A 25,445-nucleotide genomic window follows, 5' to 3' on the forward strand; every position below is an offset into this window, starting at 1 on the left:
GTGTGGGCTGTAGATAGAGAAAGGTATAAAAATAGTGTAGATGCCAATGAAAAATTGGCAGCCAAATGGCCAGGATACAAGATGTGGATGGTACTGTAAGCAGACAGGTGGATACAGGTACAGACGGGTGCATGGAGATGTTGAAGGATGCAGATGGTGCAGTGTGGAGGCAGACAGGTGGATGGAGATGTTCACAGATACAGATGGACAGCTGAGTGTATGAGCTCTGTCTCTTTGTAGGGGAAATTCAATAAGGACTTTTCTCTGTTACAGCTGAAGCCGGGCGTTCCCTTGCCAAGCCCTCAGGATCTCTTAGGGAAAATCCTGATTAAGAACAAAAAGAACCAATCTGCATTTGAAGATAGGCGGGACTCTCTGAAGAAAGAGAGGAATGAAGCTACTGACCAGCCTGTCACAGTGGATGGTATTGATACTGGTACAATACGAAGTGGGGGAGGGGACTCATTCCACTCAGATGGGGTGGCCTGGCCCTTTGGAGAAAGTCCAAACCGTCCCAGTGTTATTTCAAGAGATCTAATATACATACGTTTAGGCACTTCAGAGTGGAGAATGAGGGGGATCAGCTCTTCAGAATAGAATGATGTTTTCAGACACCATATAGCACTAATAGTGATACCAGAGCCTTAAAAGATCATGTTACCAATACATTGCCTGGTTATCTGCCAACCATTCTGCTTCTCCTGAGATGCACTGCTGCATATACTGGCTGTTGATCTGATGTGTGCATGGATAGGCTATATTGCCCTTGATTCCTCTCCTGCGTTGTCATTGACTAGCTCTATGGCATCCAGCAAATACACCATGACATATTTCCTAACCATAAATGTTTTGAAGGCCTGTACACCCTGCAGCTCCCCCAGATCTTTTATCTCTTTTGCATCTTACATTTGGAGACCCCAAGACAGAACAAGTGAGATTTCAGCCCATGGAGTCTCCATGCCCCTGTTACAGAAGGCACACAGAATGCAGGAACAGCTCCTCTGTAGAATAGCCAGGAATAAGGATCTAAAGTAAATCCACTCCCAGATTTGTCCCATTAGGTCTGACCCTTGGTGGGGGAAGTGGGACTACAACCCACTTCTCATGGGAGAAGCCTATGAAGGGAGACTGGAGATTCTGGGGATACAGCCAACTTAGATCCTGTTACTGTTATTTGGGGCTAAGGAGACCGGCAAGAGGAAGAACTGAATTACTTGAGTGCGCCAGCCCACAGCGGTGCCTCTCCATATTTGGATGCAGCCATTAGAGCAATTTTGTACCCCTTTCGTGTTCCCACGTTTACACTGGGAGGAATTTCAGTTCAGAAAAGTGGCATGTTTCCCTTGCTAGTGGAGGCAGCATTAGAGAACATGTCAGCAATCCTTCATGCTATCCTGTCTAAATGTGCTGCTGGTGAACTCTGTGTATGCTTAGTCTGGGCAGGTGATGTGACCGAAGAGGACCCAGAGGAAGAGGAATCTGGAAACTTGGATGAAGAACAGATTAAAAAGATGCAGTCAGATGAGGTAGTGCCACTGACCTTTCCTCTCTTGGTCCATTTGCTTCTTCTGGACAGTGACCCTATCACAGCTTGTTGTGGGGTCCCATCATACTATTTAATCTAAAGACCCCTCTCCTCTGTCCCCCACAGGCTTGAGAGCCCAAGCTCTACCCCAAGCCACAACCTCAAAGCAACATCTACACAGCTATTCTTAGCGTACTTGTGTGAGCTCTGCTAGCACAAGTCTAGACCAGGACTGGGACGCTTGCTTCCAGATCTAGTGTAGCCATAACCTTAGAGACCCAACTGTGAGTGTGTTGTTTTTCTGGGAGATGTCTCATCTGTCTAGTCTCGTTTTGCATAGGGCACTGCTGGCTTGGAAGTGACAGCTTACGAGGAAATGTCCAGCCTGGTTAATTACATCCAGCCCATCAAATTTGACTCCTTTGATACCTCAACAGGTAAGAAGGATTCTTGTCTTTTCACTATTCTAAATGTTTTCATTGAAACAGCTAGTATGAACTTTCACATATTGACAATTTCCAGCTATTTTGACTGCAGCTGTATTTGCAGATACTCTGTTGCCCCATGCCATCTTCTCCTTGCTCTCTCTTACAGTAGCAAACATGGACATGTGCAGCTCACACATCCCTTTGTAGTCAATGGGTCAAATTCTGCTCTCAGTTACACTAGCGAAAATCAACACCACCACCACTGCAATCCATGGAGTCATTCTTGTCTTACACTGGTGTGAATGAGAGCAGAATTTAGCCCAGTCTGTATCAGTATATTTGACTGGTCTTTCTCTTCAGTGGGGATTCCCCCTGCTGGGTGATGGAGAAAGCTGTACACCTGTAACCATCTGAAATGCACCTGCTTTCATCAAACACACCAAGTTCATCAGATTCTCAAACCTGGGGCCAGTTTTGAGTGAACTGGGTTGATTCATGGTGTCAGTGAAAAACCTGGTAAAATGCAGAGCTTTTCATTGAGCTTTGCTGTCAGTGTTTGGGTTCACTTGAACCTACAACTCAAGCTAAGGGGAAATAAGACAACTCTTGCACTGACACCAAGGAAACAATTTATGTTGCACACATCTCTGCCATGTGAGCCCCCCTCTGTCTGTGAGATTATAATGTGTGGTTTGGAAACAAAATTAAGGACTGTAACTGTTGCTATGTTTTCTATAAAAGAAAAGGTGAACTTCTTAACACCCTCCCCAACTCTTTGCAAGCTGATCCTCTGGATGTGTTCATTTGCATGTCCCAGATAAACCCAACCCAAATCCCAACAGCTCAAATAAACCTTTATGATTACTCCTCCAATCCCATTTCAGAGGGCCAAGCAAGGATGGAGGTGTCTTGATCTGATCATGGGGTCCATGGGGAAAGAGACAGGCTGGGTGTTTCTTGGTCTGAGGCCCAGCATGAATGTGTCATGCTTTGATTGCGGCACTTGCCAAAGTATGAGATGGGGTGCTGGGAGTGCCTGTCTTTTAAACATTTCCCTCTTCCGTACTCCCAGAGCAGAACCGAAGTTATGTCATCTCCTCCTTCACCGAAATAAAGGCTTATGATCTACTGACCAAATCCGCTGTGCAGTTTGTAGAGTATCCTTTTTGCTAGATGAGCTCTGAGGCAGCATTGTCCTGTGTACCTGGGTGATGCATTTTAAGTGGAATATGAAAGCATTACTCCCTGTCATATAGTATCATTCTGATATCATTCTGTACGACAATGCACAGTCCCATGAGTGCTTGCAGGCTCCTGGGATAAGGTAAAGACAGCACAATTTGCTTTGGGTGCTCAGAACCTTATTAGCTCCTACTCACAATTCATGAAAAGTACCAAGTACACAGAGAACTCAGACATGGTACTATTATCTGGGACACATGTAGGCTTCCCGATAGGATGCCTGCTGCCCTCTAGCAGGTGCAGTCAGGACTACCAAATGCTTGTTGCTAAGCATAGAGCACATCATGTTGGGGCTGCAGGAAAGGGTTCTCGCTTTGATACCATATTTTAAAGCCTCTGGTGTTTATAACATGGGATGTTACCAAGGGATGCAGCCATTTCAGACCTAAAGAAGCTCATGTAATCTGGAACTGGGAGCTAGTCCCAGGGCACATGTGCAGCAATAGGCCACTCCAGACCCGTTTCCTATGGAGTAACTGCAGATATAACAAGCGACAGATGAGCCGGATTTACCCCAAGGGCACCCGGATGGACTCATCCAACTACATGCCTCAGATGTTCTGGAACGTCGGCTGTCAAATGGTGGCCTTAAACTTCCAGACAATGGGTGAGTTGCAAGCTGTCCCATACTTCTCACTAGGTGGGGTTGTGTTCACACCCACTCTTATTTCCCCTCTTTCCCTCACTGGGATTTCCCGGTATTACCAGGTGCCTCTGAACATGTGTGCTGTTTGCTTTGCCCTTGTCTTGTCAAATTCGACCTACCCATGGATATCTCTCGGTCTCCAACTGAGACTCTCTTGCAGACAGAGCCTTTTTCAGCAGCACTGACAGAGTTAGCCCTGCACGACAATACCTTTGAACTCCATCCTCCCACATACTATCCATGCAGTCCAGCATCTGCAGAAATCATATCAGGCCAGCCTAATTTCATTCTTCAGATGGTGTGGGGAGTGTAGTGGTTAACACAGGCTGTTGGGAGGCACAACTACACCTAAGCCACAGATGCTGTTGTAGGCAGCATGCACAACTAGGCAGAGGAGCTTCCCTCCACCGCACTCTAGCACTTTCCCTCCCCACTGCTGTTTCCAGTGTTGTTGATCTGGGGTGGGCAGGAAGGGGCTCCAGGGCTCCCCCTTCCCATGTCCACGTCAGGTACTGCATGCCCAGGGTCAGAAGGTGGGGAGGAAGGGCCTCTGTCTCTCACACACACGTGCGTGAGAGTGTAGAAGAGCTAGAGGCTGGAAGTTGCAGCTAGACAAATTCAGACTGGAAATAAAGTGCAGATTTAGAGCAGTGAGGATAATTAACCCTTGGAACAGTTTACCAAGGGTTCAGGTGGATTCTCCATCACTGGCAAATTTACATCATGATTAGGTGTTTTACTCAAAGATGCGCTCTGGTTCAAACAGGAATTATTTGGGAGAAGGTCTCTGGCCTGTGTTGTACAGGAGGTTGGACTAGATGATCACAATGGTCCTTTCTGGCCTTGGAATCGATAGGTGGGCTGGGGAGAGGGAAAGTGGGAGAGAGGGGAAGGAAAAGTGAAAGTTGGAGAGACTGGTGGAGAGGGGATTGTATGATATACGTGGCGTAGAAAGAGTGAGTGAATGGCAAAGGAAGGAGGAGAGGGCAAACATTAATAGCGGAGCAGACAAATTGAGAAGGGCTAGAGCGGTGGTCTCCAACCTTTTTACGCACAAGATCACTTTTTGAATTTAAGATCAACCCAAGATCTACCCTGCCCCTTCCCTGAAGCCCCGCCCCGTTCACTCCATTCCCCCTCCTGCTGTCACTCGCTCTCACTCACTTTCACCGGGCTGGGGCAGGGGGTTGGCGTGCGGGAAGGGGTGCAGGCTCTGGGCTGGGGCTGAGGGGTTTGGAATGTGGGAAGGGGCTCCGGGCTGAGCCTGGGGCAGTGGGTTGGGGTGCAGGAGTGAGGAGTCCAGACTCTGGGAGGGAGTTTGGGTGCAGGGGTCATATGGTCACACTGCACCTAACCTCATAGAATACACTGGACATTTCATTAATTTTACTTTTTATTAGTGTCATTTGTGGTTTATAGACCCAAAAACCCTTCAGGGATTGTCACAAATAAGTAACATTCTCAACTGCAGTGTGTGCATTGGCTGAGCGTGGGGCAGGAGGTTGGGATGCAGGAGAGGGTGAGGGGTCTGTGAGGGAGATTGTGGTGCAGGAGGGGGCTCCAGGCTGTAGGGGTAGGGGATAGGAGGGGGTTGAGGTGCAGGAGGGGGTGTGAGGTGCAGGCTACAGAAGTTCAGTCTCTACGGCTCCTTGATACATACAGACCTTACTTCTGCACTCCCACAAAAATTCCTCTCTCTGTGTCCCATTGTCTCTCTCCCTCAGATGTCCCCATGCAACAAAATATGGCCCTCTTTGAGTTCAACGGCCAGAGCGGCTACCTTCTCAAACACGAATTCATGCGGCGTCCAGACAAGCAGTTTGACCCTTACTCTGTGGACCGCATTGACGTGGTGGTAGCAAGCATCCTGTCAATAACGGCAAGTACAAGCCCCTGAGCTGTTTCTCTCCTGACAGAGCTGCACACTCGCAGCAGGGAGATAACTGGCACCTATAGCTCCTCAATTTACCACCCAGGAGGGCTCTTAATGGCAAATGAACCCGTAACTTCCTGCTGGAGAGTGTTACTATGGCAACTCCCAGTCCTTTCAGTGTTTAAAATTAAGCATAATCACATGAAAATAGAAAATTAGCATCTGCCACATGGAATAATCCCGGGCTCTGGTGATGGGGATGGAAGATGACGGGGGGAGCACTAATGCAAGGAGCACAGGGGAAGGGAAAGAGGAATTAGCCAGGCATGTTATAGGGAATGAATGGGCTGGAGGACAGCAGTGACCAAGAAAAAAGAGGAGACAGGCAACAGAAGAAGTGGCCCTAACCCTAACCCTAATACTAAGGCTGGAGAGGATTTTATTAGCCATTGCTAGTTTTATTTCTATTTGTTCTTTAGATCCTTTCTGGCCAGTTTCTCTCAGAGCGCAGCGTGAAGACATATGTAGAAGTGGAACTGTTTGGTTTGCCAGGGGACCCAAAACGTAAATACAGAACCAAGCTGACATCAAGTGCCAATTCCCTCAACCCTGTATGGAAGGAGGAGGCTTTTGTTTTTGAAAAGGTAACAACACTTCATGGTAACTCAGATAAAGGGCCCCTAAAGAGACCAGTGACCATGAGCTTTTTCTTTGGGGATTCCAGGGCCACATGAAAAAAACTCCTTCTTAGATCCATAAAGATCTTTGTGGAGATTCCATGGGCCAGAGATTCGAACAACCACAAGTTCCTCTATTGATGAAGGATCATTGGGAACCCTTTCTGGACATCCCAGGGGCCAAAACGCTCCTCTCTGAGCATTTCAAACTGAATTTGCTAATCAAATGAGCCTTGGGAATCTCCAGCCATGAGGAAGCAGAAAAGATGAGAGTAAATACACGCATGTTGTTGTATCACAGAATAAGAGGCACTGTTTTAGGGACAATGGTAGAATATGTGAGAGAGTCTCATGTGAGTCAGATCATAGGATCCATGCAACTTTCCCTGGAAGAACCGATTTGCTTGTTGCTACTATTCCAGCTGTGGGGTTAGGGGGCGTACCAGCAAGGTAATAATAATGCTTAGTACTTACATACCGCTTTACATGTTCACCTTCACAACACCCTTGGGAAAGCAGGGGAAGCTTTCACCAGCTCATGAGGCGAGGTGGGTATTATCTCCATTTTAGAGGTTGGTTCTGAGACACGGACATGTGCAGTGACTAGCCCAAAGCCAGGGTTAGACCTCAGAAACGCCTGAGTCCCAAACTGGAGCTCATTCTTGTAAACTATGGGGTCACAAAGCAGCTCTTATTGGGCAGTGGGGGGGGGGGGTGATTTCCTTCTTGTGTTGACATTTTTACTTAGTGACACCAATACCCTGTTAGGAGTCATAGTAAGGCACCTGGGACCCGACCTCTTACGTTTTTCTCCCCAGATTCTGATGCCAGAGTTGGCTTCTCTCAGAATTGTAGCTTTGGAGGAAGGAGGAAAGTTCATTGGTCAACGCATCATTCCCATTATTGCTGTGCATTCAGGTAAAGTCAGGCCTTTCTGTGGAAACTCCTTCTGTGTCCTTCATCACTGTCCTTTGCTGTCCAATATTAAGCTGAGCTATGCTAGGGGTTGGTGTTAAGGAGGTGACCCCATGCGCTGATGGAGTTGATGCAAGTAGCAGTTCTAGAAACCGTGGTCCAAGGTGCAGTGGTGCTCTCTCTGGGGATGAAGGGAAATGTTGTGCTGTCCTCTCTTGAGCACAGGAGATCAGTCATTGTTGCATTCCTTTGTGTTGTGTTTGAGGGATTCAAGCAGCAGAGACCCTCCAAACTCATTGCAGTGGAACCTTTGTGTAACCCATAATGCCCGAATATGAGCGCCTTCCCTTTCTCCTCCACATCACTCACAGACTGCTGTGTTTCCTGTTGGGACATGCGGCGGGGAGGGGGGAGAAGGGGGAAGGGAATGCCCTCACTCATTCTCTTCTATTTTCTATTATCAGGCTATCACCACGTTTGCCTTCGCAGTGAGAGTAACATGCCACTCACTATGCCCTCCCTCTTTGTGTACCTGGAGATGAAGGACTATGTCCCTGACACTTGGGCAGGTAATGTACTTGGAGTGCCTGACATGGTATGTCCTCCCCTGACTCTAAACTGCTGGTATACTGAAATGGCCAGAGAAGATGACCGACTCTCTCTGTCTGTAGGTTGGTATGGTTTTATTTACCAAGGAGAAAATTACCCTAGTGTGTGAGGCTGGAAATCTCACCCAGTGAGGTGATGGTGGGGCTGTCCTCAGTTTGGAGGTGAATTGCACACAGAGCACAGGCGAGGAGTGTGACTGGCAGTCTCTCCAAGCGCACCTTCTACTTGTCTGCCGTTCTGGTTCTGGCACAGCCTACAGGTCCCACCAGTCACTACTTAAGCAGTTGTTTCAACTCAAAATACCACCCACCCCAGTCAGGGCGCTTTTATTGGTCCTTTTACCAGCCTTAGTCTGAGCCTCATATTTGGGAGCTTCACATGGTTTTCCACCTCATTGCCAATATTTTGCACAGCTCTAGTTAGGGCTGAGGTTCAGTGAGAGACAAGTGGGAAAACAGCATTCCCAGGAACAGAGTAGGCAGAATGGCAGTGTCTCCCTGTAACTTGTAGGGAGTGCTCTCCCCAGGATGAAGTTGAGATAAAAAGACAGCGGGGTGGGAGAGAACCCATCCGAGAGAGGGCTGAGAGCAGGGAGAATGGAAACACATTCTAGTACTAGGAAAGGGAGTGAGGGATTTCTTCAGGCTGCAGTACATCCCTCAGGCAGTTAGTGTGGAGAATGGCTATTCCCAGAAATAAAATCTGAGTGGCAGGGAAAGGGGAAATCTGACGAGTCCACTGACAATCTGGACCTGCTCTTTGTTTCCAGATCTGACTGTTGCTCTCTCCAACCCCATTAAGTTCTTTAATACCCAGGACAAGAGTTCAGTGAAGCTGAAACCGGGTTCTGCAGAGGTGAGTGTTTCTACACGTTCTGCAACGTGCTTTGTGGGTTCAGTCTGAAATGATGCAGGGTGCTCATCCTGATGCTTCCTCACCCTGCTAGGAGCAAGGACAGTGTAGCAGTAGTTCAGTCTTTGAAGGGTAAGAGGGAATTCAGTGTCTATTTCAGAAAGCCTTGTCTAATTCCTTGAGGCTGTGGATAGCTCCTGGTGCAGCGACTGTATAGACAACATAAACCACCAAGGGGATCCTGCCTGTCAGGAAAGTCATGCCCACAGATTGCAAAACTAAGCAGACTATGATGTTAAGCTCCTGGGAGATTCCATTGTCTCAAATGGGAAAGCATTGTACTGTTTCCCTCACCGGCTTTGCTAGGATTTATACTTATACTTATACTTGCTCTATCAGTCGCCACATCTATTTCCTGGATCTGTTTTGCTATAGCATTGATTCACGTCTGATCTTTGTTTTAGGGGCCTGACATGCAGAAGAAGCTTACAGCAGCTCAAACCAACGGGTTACCAAATTCCACCAGGACTTTTAGTTTGCATTCTTCAAATGGACCTGCAGGTAAAGCTGTAGATGTGGGTGGGACTAAAAGAATGAGGAGGGAGATGTACATTGCTCAAACGTTGAAAGAAGGGGGTGCTGGATAGCCCTAGAGAGTGGTAATGGGATCGAAGCCTTTCACCTCTAGGTCACTTGCTTAAATTCTGGCCTCATTCAATACTGAACAAAAGTTGTTACCATCCAGTCACTCTTTAGGTGTGTGTGTGTGAAACGAGTGGGTGATTTCACTCCATTTCCAAGTGTACAACATTATTAAAATCACCATCACAATTAGCACAGTTGATAATCTCAATAGATAAACCAAAGGCCCAGTGAGCATGGAAACAGAACTATCTTCTTACCCCTAGAGGTGGTCGCTGCAGGTCACAGTAGGGACATAATAGGTGCAGCAGTATGGATGAAGATTACATTGCCATTGCTTATGCTGTACTGTTCCTGTATTGTGGATAAATAGGGGAGATCACTTCCCAACATTGACAATGCAGCACCTTCACCAGCACTACAGTCACAACAAGATAACATTTTGGAAAGGAGCAGAGATATGGTTAAAAGAGAAACACATAACTGAGGGCAAGATAGTTCATGTTGTAAATTACCAGCAGGTGCTAAAGAAATTTCTGTAGATTAACAAGTAGAGCACCAGCCTTCATACCCTTTCCTCCTTACAGTCAGACATCCAGACCTGGGGAAGGGTTTCCAGATTAAACCTATTCCTTTATATCCATTCAAGCCTATGGCACCAGGATTCGTGTGCCATGTGCCATGGATGTATAGGTCCCAATCCCAGTCATCTGAAATGATGAGTCCCACAATGACTGAATCAATGCAAGGATGTAGAATCCTTTTCTCTCAGAAATAAATAAACACTAAACTAATTCTCTCATTTACTTTATTTTCACCTTGGTCTAAGAAGCCCACTGACTTCAGCTGAATTACTCCTGATTATGCTGGTGGTATGAGGGGAGGTCAAGGCTACCCAAATCCTCACCAACACTGGGGGCAGGAAATGTAGCTTGATGGATTTAGTGGATGACTTGGTTCTAGTCAGTAACACCTCAGTGTTCCTTACCTGTATGTTATTTTTCAAAGCCTAATTTTGTGAGGTCCTGATTGCCTGTTTCAAAGTTCTGGGTGAATCAAATCCCATTGAAGCCACATTGAGGGCACTCCACACCTGGCAAGATTGACCTTACTGAAGTTCTGTTCCATTGTATCTGTTGAGTGCTGAGCTGATCCCTGAGTTCCTTCTGGGACTTGTTGCAGCTTTTGTGTGTAATGTTTCTCCCCAAACAGCAAAAATGGCAGCAAGGGTATTTGATGCAGGAATATATACTTCCCCTCTCACAGCATCCCTTACACCAGCGTAAGCAAGAGTGGAAATGGAGCAGAGTCCCCGCTCCCCATTCGCCACTGCTCCATTTTCAGCCCAGAGGTAGGGTATGAACAAGAATCTCTTCTGTGGTTTTAGGAGCTATGGCCCTGGGGAAGGAAGAAACTAAAAAAGAAGTTGCAAAAGAAGTTGCAGGTAATTACACCAATATTACTCTAAAGGGCTCTAAAAATAGCTTTAAGCCACCTTTGTGACTCCCCTATCCTACGCCAACTGGGGACACATTTAGAGTAGCTTCAGGACATTGCAGCAGCTCTGAATAGCTGAAGCACAGCAGCACTTCAGCCATGTTCTAATGCCTCCCAGCTTGCCCGCAACACACACATTGTACCAGGGTCTTCTGTAGGAGGCAGCAGAGCGCCAGCATCGCCAGTACCCCAGTCAGAGACGTTCCTATGTTAAAGGAATTCTGCAGTGGCCAGATCTGCTGGCTTTAAGGCCCCTTTACACTGGCAGAAGCAGCACGAAGGAGGGCTACAGGGCAGCTTAAGCCCCCCTGTGGACTAAGCCCTTCATCTGTTGATTTAATGCATTTATTATTTGCCTATTTGTCTGCATCATAATGCTATGTGATAAAACCAATACACAATATTAACATCAAAATAAAAATCCAACATGCTGGCATATACCACCAAACAGGGCACAAGGATGAATCCACCTGCCCTCAGTCAAACTACCCCACTGGGATCAAATGCCAAATAACTGCCATCCATCTGCTGCAAATTTCCACACATCACAGTTATGAATAAATTACTCAACAAATAAAGGATATTCATAAATTAAAAAAACATTGTTAGGATGGAGTTATGGTTGTATAAGGGCTGGTCTACACTGGGGGGGGGGGGATCGATCTAAGATACGCAACTTCAGCTACGTGAATAGCGTAGCTGAAGTTGAAGTATCTTAGATCAATTTACCTGGGGTCCACACGGCGCGGGATCAACAGCTGCGGCTCCCCCGTCGACTCCGCTAAAGCCGGAATCGATGGGGAGCACGTTAGGGGATCGATATATCGCGTCTTAACGAGACACGATATATCGATCCCCGATAAATCGATTGCTACCCACCAATACGGCGGGTAGTCTGGACGTACCCTAAGGACAGTTGTTAATACAGCATATAGCTGAGTCATTACTTTAGAAGGCGATAGTTCATAAAGCCTAATTTCCTGACTGAAACATTTGTGTTTGCACTTTCTCCCTGAATTTCCTCACTTTCAAATGTTCACTAGAACTAAAGTTCGGTACGTTCTTACAGATTCCCAAGCACAAACCATTACTTTCCTTAGCACCCCAATAACCTTTTTACCACAGATACCAGAGTTCTAATAGACTCATAGACTCATGGACTTTAAGGTCAGAAGGGACCATTATGATCATCTGGTCTGACCCCCTGCATGCTGCAGGCCACAAAACCATCTCTACCCTTCCCTTGACTCTGCTGATGAAGTCCCCAAATCCTGTGTCTTGGTGACTTCAATTGGCAGAGAACCCTCCTGCTAGCGATCCCTGCCCCATGCTGCGGAGGAAGGCGAAAAACCTCCAGGGCCTCAGCCAATCTGCCCTGGAGGAAAATTCCTTCCCGACCCCAAATATGGCGATCAGTAAGACCCCGAGCATGTAGGCAAGAGTCTCCAGCCTGACCCTTATTAGCCATTATACTATTTACCTGCTATTGCTCGGTATTCCCCACCAATTATGTTTTACCATTAAACCATTCCCTCCATAAACTTATCTAATTTAATCTTAAAACCAGACAGGTCCCTCGCCCCCACCGTTTCCCTCGGAAGGCCGTTCCAATATTTCACCCCTCTGACGGTCAGAAAATGACTTGCTGCCCAAAGATAATGGAATTTCTGTAACATTTCCCTTGTACCCTTCCCCATAACCCTTCATCTCCCCTAAAAGCCACTAGCAACACTCTTTCCTCACACCTTGGAGGGGATGTCATACATTAGAACTAGAGGCCATTATTCCCCAGACAATGTAAGACTATACTGATCATAATTACGGCCCTACTAAATTCATGGTCCATTTTGGTCAATTTCATGATCATAGGATTTTTAAAATAGTAAATTTCATGATTGCAGCAATTTAAATCTGAAATTTTTTGGTGTTGTAATTGTTGGGGTCCTGACCCAAAAAGGAGTTGTGGGGCGGTCGCAAGGGTATTGTAGAGGGGAGTTACTGTATTGCCACCCTTACTTCTGCGCTGCTGCTGGTGGCAGCGCTGCCTTCAGAGCAGGGCGCCCGGACAACAGCCGTTGCCCTCCAGCTGCCCAGCTCTGAAGTCAGCACAGAAGTAAGGGTGGCAATACTTGGACCCCCCCTAAAATAACTTTGCGACCCCATCCCTATATTTCCCAACTAAAATTTGTCCTAGCTTGTGGGACACTTAATTTTGTGAATTTGTCTTGTGCCTGATGACATCCTGATGTGTCCCAACACAGTTAGGTTGACCATCAGGACAAAATACAGAAAACTGGCAGCTCTACGGGCATGTACCCAGACCATGAATCAACCTGTTGCTTACTGACCTTGCAGTTACTGCGATGAAAGGGAGGAGGTGCTGGAGGCAGTGTTGAAAAACAGCCTGAAACAAAAGGAAATTAGAGTATGGAAAGAATGTCTGCATGAGAGAGAGGTAGGTAGGTGGGTTAGACAGCCAGCCAGGATGCTTTTTATATTGTATTTTAGAGCTCCAAACAGCCAGCCTTGAGGAACTGCAGAAGATGAAGCTTTTTATGAAGCTGCTGAAGAAACAGGAGAAGGAGCTGAAGGAGCTGGAGCGAAAGGGAAGCAAGCGCAGGGAAGAGCTGCTGCAGAGATATTCAGCCCTGTTCTCAGAGTTGGTCACCCAGTGTGGCAGGAAGAAGATCGCATGCCCTCGGAAAACCCAGAAAAAGAAAAGGTAAAATACAGCATAAGACGTCCCCAGATGTGCTGCACGGCACTCAGGAGGCCTTAGACGTGCTAAGTGCCTCCCTCAGAGAAACACACATGAGCCACACACTTCCCCTGTCTTCATGCCTACCCTCCAAAAAAGAGGCATGGAGGGGGTTGCCTGCCACATATTTCCATAGGTGTGCACAGAGTTGCACATTCCTTTCTGAGAGGTGTACGGGAGGACTCTTTGATATGGTGCAACACCTAGAATGGATTATCTTCTGTGCTGCAGTAAGCATTCCTCCTGTGTTCCTCCTCTTAACAGGAGTTTGACTGTAGAGGAGGTCAGTGCAGGAGGGAATCCAGCAGAGATGGCAGAGAATGCTGACAGCCGAGTCTTGGAGCTGAAGGAGAAGCTGGAAATGGACCTAATGCAAGTGTGGGAAGAGCAGTATGATGGGATTCGGAAAAAGAAAGAGCAGCATGCCACAGAGGTATGGATTGCATGTGTACTCCACCTGGGCACTTACAGACTGGGGTTGACCCACAGAGAGTGTCACCAGCCAGGTTACCCCTTCACTGAGTGCTATCATTAGAGCATTGCAGATGCAGCCAGCCACAGGAATGCCCACTGACACAGCCCTAGTCACCAACATTGCTGTATCCTTGCAGATGACATGTTGGAATAACGCCGCTCCAGCAGATTTCACACCAGCCATAATCAAAGCAATACCTATAGATGCAATGCCCACACACAGCATGCCCCACAGGCCGAGTGCTACTCACGGGTCCTGATCTTGTTCCTGTTGGAATCAGTGTATTTTCTGCATCTGACTTCAGTGGAGCTAAGATCAGGTCTATATACGTGGTGCCATCAGACACAACATATCCCACAGAATGCCATTGGTAGACACAGTGCCCTCAGACACATCACCACTCACAGGGAGAATGACAGCCAGAGAGACTATACCTGAAGATAGGTCACTGCCCAAATCTAGTGATAACCAAGGAGTCACCCTCAGCTCGATGACTGCCCACCAGTACAGTGCAACCCAGAGGACCAGTGTAACAGAGGCACTTGTATCTGCCCACACAAATTCAAGGGTAGGAACATACACACCTGGTATACCCTACAAATATGTGCTGTGACCCACAGGGAAAGCTCCGCCAAAGGTGCCCTGATGCAATCCACCAACACAGCTTGGCCCACATACACAAATCACAATTTGCAGACACAGTGTCACATTTCCAAAACCCTGTTGATTAATTGACTGCTGTAAGTAAATGAAGGGTGAAGTCAATGGCGGGAGAGAGAAACCTGAACCAGTTAGCTCCTGACTGTGTACTCGTTTGATTTTTTTGATCCCTTGAACAGCAAATTGCCAGACTAATAGAAGTAGCAAGGGAGAAGCAGGCAGCTGAGCTGAAGGCACTGAAGGAATCGTCAGAAAGGTAAATTATGATCATTTGAATAACAAAGTAATAATAGTATAGCACTTCATTGGTAATCACAAAGCGCTGTACTGAGCTGGGTAAGCATCACTATCATACAAATAGGCGAACTGTGTGACTTACGCAAGGTCATGCTATGAGTCAGTGGCAGAGATGGGAGGACAACTCCAGTCTCCTGACTTCCAGAATGGCGCTCTGTGTTGCGCCTCAGAGCATAGTAGCAATGAAGTTAGAGCTGCTCTAGCTGGCCAACACTCTGTTTTATATGGATTGCAGCTTGGAGTATTGTACAGCAGGTAAAATTGTCTGTAAGATGATTGTAGTTTGTGGATCTAGGCATATGTACATTGCTGTACCGGATCAGACCAGTGACCTCCTAGTCCAGTGTTCTTTCGCCACCAGTGTCCAGTGCCAAATGCATGAGAGGAAGATGCAGGAAATGCTTCAATGGACATTTATAATTTTTAACTGTGAGGGTAATTAATCATTAGAACAATTTACCAAGGGTTGTGGTGGATTCTCCATTATTGGCAATTTTTAAATCAAGATTGGATGATTTAACAGATCAGCTATACTTCAAAATGAATTATTTTGGGAAGGCCTCTGGCCTGTGTTATACATGACATCTGACTAGATGATCACAATGGTCCCTTCTGGCCTTTGGATCTATGAATTTATGGAGTAAGATGCTCAGAAGGGAAATTTCTTCCTACCCCAGGCAGGCTTATGTCCTGAAACATGAAGATTTACAGACTTTATATTTTATCCTGTTTAGTGTAATTGACGATATTTGCATTGTCAATATAAATGTCTGACTCCTACTAAGTTCTTGGCTTGGATAGTATCTTCTAAAAATGAATTCCATAGGTTAATAATTACATGTTGTGTAAAAAGTGTTTTTATTTATCAGATTTAAATTTACTGTCTTTAAGTTTCACAGAAAGAAATCCAGGTCTTTTTCCTGAGTGGTTATGGTTAAATTAGAACGCAACAATGTGTACGAGTAATTCAAATGATTACTTCTACTGTGCATTATCTCACATTTTTCAACACTAAACTGTATCTGCTCTCTGAAGTTCTTTAGTCTTTTTTAGTCTTGACTAATACATAATTTTGTGTCACATGCAAATGTTGCCAACTAACTATTCAGCATATTTTCCAGATCATTAATAAATATATTAAACAACACTAGTTCTAGTGCAGAACATTGGGGCACCCAATTCTTAATCTTTTGCCATGTTGAACATTAATTGTTTAGTCTTGTTCTTTTTTGCCTCTTAGTTTCTGATTCAGTTGCCTCACCCTATAACTACATAGTTTCTTTAGTAGTCTTTTTGAGTGATTTTGTTAAAGCTTTTTGAATGTGCAAATAATATCAACCAGTTCTCCTTTATCCATTATTTTGTTGACATACTAAAAGAATTCTAGTAAATTAGAGAACAGTTTTCCTATGCAGTAGCCATGTACATCTAGATGTTTTATATTTCTGCTTTTAATTAAACTTTCCAACTAATTTTCCTAGAACTAAAGTAATGCTCACTGGCCTCTAATTCCCAACATCACCCCCGTGCTTTTTTAAAAGATGAGCATATTTGTTATCCTCAAAACCTCTGATATAGTAGCTGAGTTTAATGGGAAATTGCATCTTTTTGTGACCAGCTCAGCCATTTCATTCATTCTAAAGGTCCTTTGTCCTTCTTGCAGAAATACCATCCTGACCTGGAGAATTTTTGCTTTTTAGCAATTTATTCCCTAGTGGGCCTGCAAGACCTATTGATTCACTTGCATGTTTCCTATTTCTGATATACTTAAAGAATTTCCTGTTATTTGTTTTTGTCTTTGCTATTTGCTCTTCAATTCCCTGAGCCTTCCTAATTTCCATTTCACATGTTATCTGCTATAGGTTACGCTCCTTTCTATTAACTTCATATGGGCTGGATTTCTATTTTTTCACAATACTGGTTTGGCTCAAATATCCTCTTTTAACTTTTCCATATCATCATACAAAGCCTTCCTGCTTCTCTTTACTTACGGTTATGAGTACTTTCTGTGTCTCTTATCAATATTCTAGCGGAGACAAGTGTAGCAAAGTGTTAAGAGTATTCAGAATGGATTTGCATGATGTAACCCAGGTATAATGTCCTTGTGTATTTTGTCGTAGCCCCCTGAGATCACTCACCTCAGGTAAGGAACATTTTAAATCCAGTAAACAAAGGGTCTTATTTTAGATCTCTTCTGAAATTTTCCCTTGCTACCAGGTTTGCCTTTCTTGTATGAAAAGCTCTCCAAGGTATGTGTTTTTAGAAACCAGTTGTTCATATATAGAGAGTGTCTGATGGTTGTTGGTCCCGTCATTCATGACATCTTCATCTCTGCAGTGATACTAAAGAGATAAAGAAGAAGCTGGAGGCAAAGAGACTGGACCGAATCCAAGTCATGACCAAGTGTACCATTGACAAGACTGCTCAGGAGAGGTACTGGGGGATGGACATCCTAGGGCTTGGTCTGCACAGAACAGAGAATGATCCCAGGCAGGGAACTCCATTGCACTATGGTCTTTATCACCCTAGGCAGTTAGTAACCGCCACTACATTGGACATGGAAGGCAAACCCATATACCTTGCTCCCTTATCAGCTTAATTTCAGCTCCCCTCACAGGATGGTATTGCTCCAGCTTTGGTCTGTCTTCATGTGGGCTGGATTTCCATCCCTCTCCCTGTTGCCATCACCTTCTGGTAAACAAGGACACATGCTCTGAGAGGCCAGATTTCTAGACACAATAGTAAGGGCACTGCTGCAGTCTGCACTCAGCTCTTGCACTGCTCTGCAGCGCCTTCCATACACGTAGTGTTATAGGGGAAGATCAGCTCCACATAGTACAACCTTAAATGGTTTGATCCCGAAAGGAGCTGACCACCTGCAATTCCCTTTGAAGTTAGTAGGAGCTGTGAGTGCTCAACATCTCTCAGAATCGAACCCAAAGAGTCCATATGAAACCCCCCTGAGGTCATTACAAATGGATGAAAGCGTTCTGCTGTAGTTCTTAAGGCTGGAAAGCCTTGACTAGAGCAGTGTGCTTGCATGGAGAAGCATCTGCCTATGGGACTTACCACAAGTTGGTATGGTTGGTACCTTCATTTTGGTGTTTTCCACTATCCTAGAGGCTCTGCTCTCTTATTTATCTTAGTCTCTTACTCATTAAGGTAGCAAAGAAGCCTCAATATCTTCCAGCCATTTCAGTTTTTCAGATGAAGGCTGGGAATGCAGCCTTTTCCTAACACTCCTTACCTACGCTACACCTTGGTAGAAATGGATCTCAGACTAGACTAAAAAGAAGCTCCTCCGTAAAGCTTCTCTTTAGAGCCTATTTATGAGCATCTATTATTCACCTCAGTTAAGATACAAATACAACTTTTGAGACTCGTAACCTTAGTAAAGTACTTTGGATGCTTGTTCACTTGAACATATAATGTTATATGCCACCTTCCTTTATACTGTATATGTTACAATCATTTTCTATGCTTTTTATTTGCCCATGCCTCAAATTGGTACTTTCACGAGCACATTTATATACAATGTAATATCCTTCCTGGTTATAAATTCAATTCGGTCTTTCTATATGGACACGAGCAGCCCTATCTTAAACATGAGAATTTGTGGTAATTTTACAGACATTGACTAACTGGTGCCTTGAATAAAGATAACAGATAGATAGGATATATTTTTACTAATACCTGCTGTTGTTGTGTTTTTAAAGATTAAAGAGAGAAATTAATAATTCACACATTCAGGAAGTGGTGCAGATGATCAAACTGGTAAGTGTCTCTGTGGAAACCTCCTGCAGCATCTTTGTTCTCTCCAAGGTGGTGTTGTCTTGTGTACGTACTGTGTGCGTGTCACTGGTTTGTGCAAACATTGAGCTCTCTTAGGTATATAGTCCTAATGCACTGGATCCTCAAGATATATGCAGATCCAAATCTTTAGTGCCTATGCTTTCTGTGATAGTGTGACGACAGCTACAATCTTGCTAAGGATTGTAGGTCCTGCCAGCTGGAGACAGTGCATCACAAAAGAGATTTCTCCAGGGTTCTGCAAATCCACCTAGCAGGATGCTGCAGGGAAAGAATTTTCTAGCATGGCTATTCAGAGACATGGCTTTATGTCCCAATATTGCTGGGATTATTCATGTGTTTAAAGTTAAGCATGTGTGAAAATCTTTGCAAACATGGGGCCCTACTGAGCACACTTTCTACAGTACGTGGAGGAGCATCAGTTGTGATGAGCAGATCCAGCCATGGTATATATTGTGTGTTCATGCAATGATCTCCCCATCACTACAGGTCATCACCAGCTTTTGAACACAGCACCTTGCGCACTAACAGAGTAACTCCATTAGCTGGCAGAAATAGAAGAGCTAGAGGGGGATGTGACATGCACTTTATAAGCATGTTACATACAGCTTTGGCCATACTGAACTTTCTCTGCAATGTTTATACAGCTCCGCTGAGAAATGTCTCTTTTAAAACTTAAATTTGTTTTTTTTATTCCTTGAAGATGACAGAAAAGATGATCAAGTACCAAGAGAAACTGGAAGAGAAGCAGGCAGATTGTTTAGAAAAGATCAAGGAGAAAGAAAGCCAGGTAAAGGCAAAGAAGAATCCAGGATTTAATATGGTCACTCGATACAGTAAATCCAGGACATAATGTGAGAAAGAGCCAGTCCTCTTTATGAACTCCCTTCTGATAACACCACCCTGTATAGTCTCAGTTCCATGTACACATATCGCATATGATTAGTCCCCACTTCAGACACATCCCATACAAGTTACACAGAAATGGTATGATTTGGAGAACATGGAGTTCATCTCTAGGTCACTGCATCAATGCCAACCTATGCAAGTTGATAGAGACCAAAAATTATTACTATCTGGAATGCTTCTTGATGGCCTATGTGAAGTGAGTTAGTGATCACAGTTCAATTTTCAGCAGACTATGGTACAAATATAAAAAATACAATTATAACTGGCACCCTTATTACAGTCCTTACCAGAGAGGCCAAGATTGCCTCAGATATGGACAATAAATTGCCCTCTCCCCTCGTAAGATGAGCCTCCCAAAACAGGATTGAAACATGGGGCTCTGATGAGAAGTTTACACGGTCACTGCCTTAATGTATGTGTTCTGTGGCTAAAGAATTTCAGCCTCCACTGCTAAAATCCCAGTCCTCTCACCAGCACTAAATTCACTTTTCAAATTAAGAATCCTATAAAAGCCCAGTTTGGAATGAACTTTACATTGCATCTCCTGTGTTCCGAGAGTGACACCAGGACACATGCCTCTCTTTTTTCCCCCCTATTTGCAGCTCCAGAAGGAGGCCTTGGCAGAATATGAGGAGAAAGTGAAAACCCTTAGCATGGAGGTACAAGATTTGGCAAGCAACTGTGTGAAAGTCTGCTTCCCTCTGGAGGCTAATATCAAGAAGGAAGAAGCCCTGAACACAATCAGTGAAGGAAAACAAGGCTCTAAGGACCAACCAGAAGGAAAGATACCTGTAGCTGAGATATCAGGGCTTGAGACATCCATGGCTGAGACCTCCATAGCTCAGACCCAAAAAGTTGAGTTGTCTGACCAGTATCGGGAAAGCAGATTATGAGAGATGCTTCTCCTAATCCTTATTCTGCTTCTGGAAACTCATTTCAAACATTAATAGGGGCTATAGTAAAGTTATGACGTGAAATAAACTTAATCTACTGAGAAGACCATCCTTCCCAGCCAGGGAGTTGTATGGGTTGCTGAAGTTCACCAGAAACTTACTACTTAGTTCACTGTCTTTCAAATGTGGAAGAGAAGAGATTTTAGGGAATCACCCGTAGATGGGAGGTTTGGTCTGTAGGAAACACTTTGTCTTCCTTTCCGGCTTAGTGTCACACCACCACGCCCCCCCCCCCTTCAGGGGGTCCCCTGGGAAGGCAGATCTGCACTGCATGTTGCTAACACTGTTGCAAGCATCGCAAAGCATTTTGGGGAGGGTCAAAGGTGTGAGTGTGGAGTGGAAGATTTCTTTGCAGGCTGCGAGAGGGACAGGGCCGTGGGGGTGTGACATTAGCAGCAGGTATTTCAGGAGCATTAGTGGCTTCGTGACTGGCAATTCTGACACAGCTAGCTTGTCTTCATTATCTCAGACTTCATCAAATTTATTCTGTTTATAGGAGGCGCTTCCACAGACTAGAAGCGAGTTGGAATGTCACTTTAAGGAACCTCATGCCATCAGTGCACCATTTTCCCTCTCTCAAACAGAATAGTGCTCGCTCCATGGATTTCTCCTATCGGCAGAGGAAAGAAGAATCTCAAAGAGCATTATGCTGGTGTTCACACACCATTTTAGATAAATTGCAGTGGAAAAAACCCCCTAGGAAATGGAAGGAGAGTACTCTACGATCAGTTTTCTAGATTTTTTTTTAAATGTCTTCTTTTTCCTAGTGACTATTTTTAACTTCTGCTGTATCTTTTGGAAGCTGGTGGTTCTACAGATAGGTTTTATGGGACCCATTTAGACTTGGGTTGACCCCTCATAGAATGTATAGATAGAAAATCTGTAAGGGCTCTCTAATACTCACCTGTAGAAATAATGCAGAGAAATGAGCCATTTCTCCCATTTGTTACTACAAAATAACCTAGAGAACTCCTGTCCAATTCTCTGTGGACATTCCATAAAGTTTTCTACAGAGCCGCATCAAGATTCTCTAATGAAGCTATGATAACTCCATATTTGAGGCCCTTTTGGAAGCAAACGGGCACAATTTTGAAAACTTTTAATTTATTTTAAGGGTAAATAAACAGAGTTTCGTTAAATGTTCCTCATAATGTAAGGACACCTGTTCCATTGGCTGGCCTACCAAAAAGTACAGCAATTTGTTTCAAAACCTGCCTCAAAATGTTGTGCGCGAGCTAAAACCTCCTATTCACTATGCTTCTGTACCAATGTATTAGAACAAAAGCTCGGCAAACTCTCCTGCAGGCGGTGCAGTCTGAAGAAGTACAGTGTGGGAGGAATCAGGGAAGAGAAACTTTATCTCAGCTTGCGAGGGGCTCAAGGAGGTTTTTTATGCTGTTTGCCCTTTGCCACTCGTGCTGCCATGCACTGTGTGTAACAGTGCAGTCTGTAGCGTCTTCCCTATAGTAGCTACAGATTTCTAACTTCCTTAGTAATTATTTCTAGCTGTAATTGCAGTCTGAAGGGCATAATACACATGTTTAATTACACAGCTTAATTTTGAAGTATGTTAGTCCTGACCTTAAGACTTTCTGCATTTTTTGACTACAAATGGGAGTATGTGACCCTTAGATTGTCTGAGACCTGGTGTCCATTTGCTGCTGCTGCTCTCGGGTAATACCAGAGGTGAAAGTAAGCCGGTATGGTCCAGTACGGCATACCGGCAAGAGCCGGTACACCGTGCCGGACCAGACCAGCTTCTCCTGCGGGGAGCCTCGGGCCCTTTAAACCGCCGCCCGAGGCCCGCTGCTGGAGCTCCGGTGGCCTCTGGCCTTTTAAATCACCACCGGAGCCCTGCCGCCACTACCCCGCAGTGGCAGGAGCACCAGGCCCTTTAAATCCCCACCCGAGCCCTGCCACCCCGAGGTAGTGGCGGCAGGGCTCCCGCAGTGATTTAAAGGGCCCCGAGCTCCACGGCGGCCACAGCCCCAGGCCCTTTAATTCGCCCCTGAGCCCTGGGGCTCCCAGACGCCTCTGCAGCTGGTTGCTCTGGGGTGATTTAAAGGTCCTGGGGTTCACAGCCGGAGCCCCAGGGCCTTTAAATCTTGAAAGGCCCCGCCTCTTCCTGTTGAGGCCACGCCCCCACTCAGGACTCTGGCGTACTGGTAAGTCCTTTAAGTTACTTTCACCCCTGGGTAACACACAGCTTTCTAGCGTAACGTGAACAAAACCAAACATCATGGGCCATATTCCCAGTTACTCATTTCTGCACGTGGGGCAGGAGGAGAGTGTGGGGGGGGATGTGTGGAAGGTGACCTTTGCATGCCTTGTATTCTACGACTGTTCAATGCCCTGCCTGGCCCCCAGTGTAAATTCGAGCAACCTCCTCAGCCTCTGGATGCTGGAAAGTAGAGAATAGCATAGTTCAGTGCACTCTGGTCATGCCCCCTACACTAGGGACTGGGACGGGGCTAGCAAATAACCCTAATGCCAGTTCTACAATGGCTGTTTCCAGGATTTCTGCACGCTTGCCCCCAATTCTTTTCCTGGTCCATACAGCAATGAATTGGGATTTATGAACGCTGCTGACTTGATACACGTTATCTTGTGAAAGCAGTGCAGTTAATGCTATTGGAAGCAATAATCTTTACATTATTACATGATAACGTGTTAACGCCACTGCATTTATCTCTTGATAAGTCATTCAGCCCTGTGAGTCATTCATTTGGAAACAGCGAGACTTAATGAAAGAAAGTGGGACAAGCATACACTTTCACATACTGTTTCTGTAGGACTGCTACTTTTCCCCATGTTCTGTTTTTTTTTTATGACACCAAGTGCCGTCCCACAACAAAATTTCTACACTGTTGTAGAAATGTTCTCTCCGGGTCTGTATCTTGTTTGGAGAGGCAGGGAGCGACAGGCTTAGTTTTAGTGGTTCTACAAAAAATGGTGGTTATTATACTGGATACTACCGTGATGAATGCATTACAAAATGTAGATAGACATGAAATTAGCTCAGGTTTGATACTACAGAGAAGTTCTATATCTGGTTTAGGGGCTGGGTAAAGGAGATAATGTACCTCCTCTGTAGCATTGCATTTGCATGAGATATGCATTGATTTTATTAAATAACAGGCGTGAGATTGTGTATAGTAAATTTGTGACATATTTATTTTCTGGAAATAAAACATTTCTATAAAATTTCTGACACACTTTTTTCTTGAGTGGGAGGCAAGCTAGTGGGAATGGAATAGACTACAGTACAGGTGTGTGACAACAGGAACATTAAGCTTCCTTTGTTCTCAGTTATATATGTTCACAGCTCTGTCACTTTCCATGTTGCTGGCTGAGATGTTAACCCCACTGTGCATTTCTTAAATAAAGCTTTAGTTAAGTGGAAGGATATTCTTAATGTAGTATGTGTCTCATGCATGTACTCCTTCCCAGATAGCAGTAGTCCAATGACTTCCATATTCTATTGATAACTCTGTTTATATCAAAGCAATTTATACCACTAGAATGTCATTCCTGACCCTTAAATCAAGGGTCCAGGGTTCTCCTCACCTACTCTTTTTCAGTGTGGTGCCTTCTTGCTTCCTTCTCATGAACCTGAGTTGCGAGAGAACTCCAACAAAGACACACAGTTCCATTTAATTTAAAAATGCAGTTCCAGCTGGAGAGGGCATCCCAGAACTTGGAGGCTTTTCATTATCTGGATCCGAATTCTGCCTCTTGGGTTCATCTCTAGTTATACCAAAAAAAGGGAGTCCCAAGAGACAGAAGGATTTTCTGTTGATATGCCTACAGAAATGAATGTGGCAGCAATATTAATCATGGGTGAATCTGGAAATGTGCTGCAGTTGGCCAATACCACAGCCTAACAAAACTCAACTCAGTTTACTTCGTCACAGTTCGTGTCAAACAGAAGTAGACTGAAGGAGTTAGAAAAAAAGTGGGTATAAATGATGCTGAAATCACTGCTGTTTCCCAGGTTCACGACCAGCTACTTGATGTATGTGTGTGCGTTATGTACATGTACAGCTACTGTCAGCTCAGCAGCAGCAAAAATCAAACCTTGTTTACAATCTTCATAGTCCCTTCCCTGGATCACAGCCAGGCCTGCTAAGCACCAGCACCTCATTCATCACCGAACCAGCTCCCATGCACATTCAGGAACTGCCCCTAACTGAAATCACCTAAAAATGTCGCTGCATCACTGGCCAAAATCATCTTTTTTTTTAAACACTAAATTGTGCTAGACTGCAAATATGTCCATTGCATGGTCCAGTTCATGAACCGCAACAGGCCTCAAGCCAAAGTGGGCTGTGGAAGGCAAATTTTTTTGGTTTGCAGGCCCAAATATGTAGAAGAAATTTGTCTGGTCCATTAAAACAGGCCTTGTGCCATAGCCAAACATCTCAGCCAACAAATATAATTGCACCACCCTAAGATTTCACTGTATTGATACTGTGAATAAACAAATAAAATGAATTCTGACTTACTTTATTGGCTTGTAAACATGGCATAATTATTGATCCTCTTTGTTCTTTCTTGCATCAGCTTCTCTTGGCTAATGTAGCCTTAGTTTCAGAATGGAAGTGTTCTAACAGAATGACAATTAATAAACAGTTTAGTAAATCATGAGATAGGTTATCCATAAAACTTATGGGTATT

General features: G+C 44.9%; 1 protein-coding gene across 6 annotated transcripts in view; it reads left to right on the plus strand.

Moving 5' to 3' along the window:
* The window catches only part of PLCB2 (phospholipase C beta 2), a 70,312-nt gene extending 48,819 nt beyond the window's left edge, over positions 1-21,493 (plus strand). For 3 of the 6 annotated variants that reach the window (XM_005284709.5, XM_065593166.1, XM_065593167.1), the window contains 20 exons: positions 274-424; positions 1,435-1,526; positions 1,866-1,962; positions 3,026-3,110; positions 3,678-3,802; positions 5,566-5,720; positions 6,194-6,358; positions 7,210-7,309; positions 7,771-7,875; positions 8,685-8,770; positions 9,232-9,328; positions 10,797-10,853; positions 13,415-13,628; positions 13,929-14,097; positions 14,979-15,055; positions 17,434-17,529; positions 18,813-18,870; positions 19,610-19,696; positions 20,418-20,669; positions 21,265-21,493. In XM_005284709.5, coding sequence (XP_005284766.3) covers positions 274-424; positions 1,435-1,526; positions 1,866-1,962; positions 3,026-3,110; positions 3,678-3,802; positions 5,566-5,720; positions 6,194-6,358; positions 7,210-7,309; positions 7,771-7,875; positions 8,685-8,770; positions 9,232-9,328; positions 10,797-10,853; positions 13,415-13,628; positions 13,929-14,097; positions 14,979-15,055; positions 17,434-17,529; positions 18,813-18,870; positions 19,610-19,696; positions 20,418-20,669; positions 21,265-21,357 — 2,361 coding nt within the window. In that variant the 3' untranslated portion in view covers positions 21,358-21,493. The other 3 variants (XM_065593169.1, XM_065593170.1, XM_042857421.2) reach the window with 3 other exon arrangements.
* The last annotated feature ends 3,952 nt before the right edge of the window (positions 21,494-25,445 follow it).

Source organism: Chrysemys picta, chromosome 4 (assembly GCF_011386835.1).
Source record: "Chrysemys picta bellii isolate R12L10 chromosome 4, ASM1138683v2, whole genome shotgun sequence".
In the NCBI taxonomy this organism is placed as follows: domain Eukaryota; kingdom Metazoa; phylum Chordata; order Testudines; family Emydidae; genus Chrysemys; species Chrysemys picta.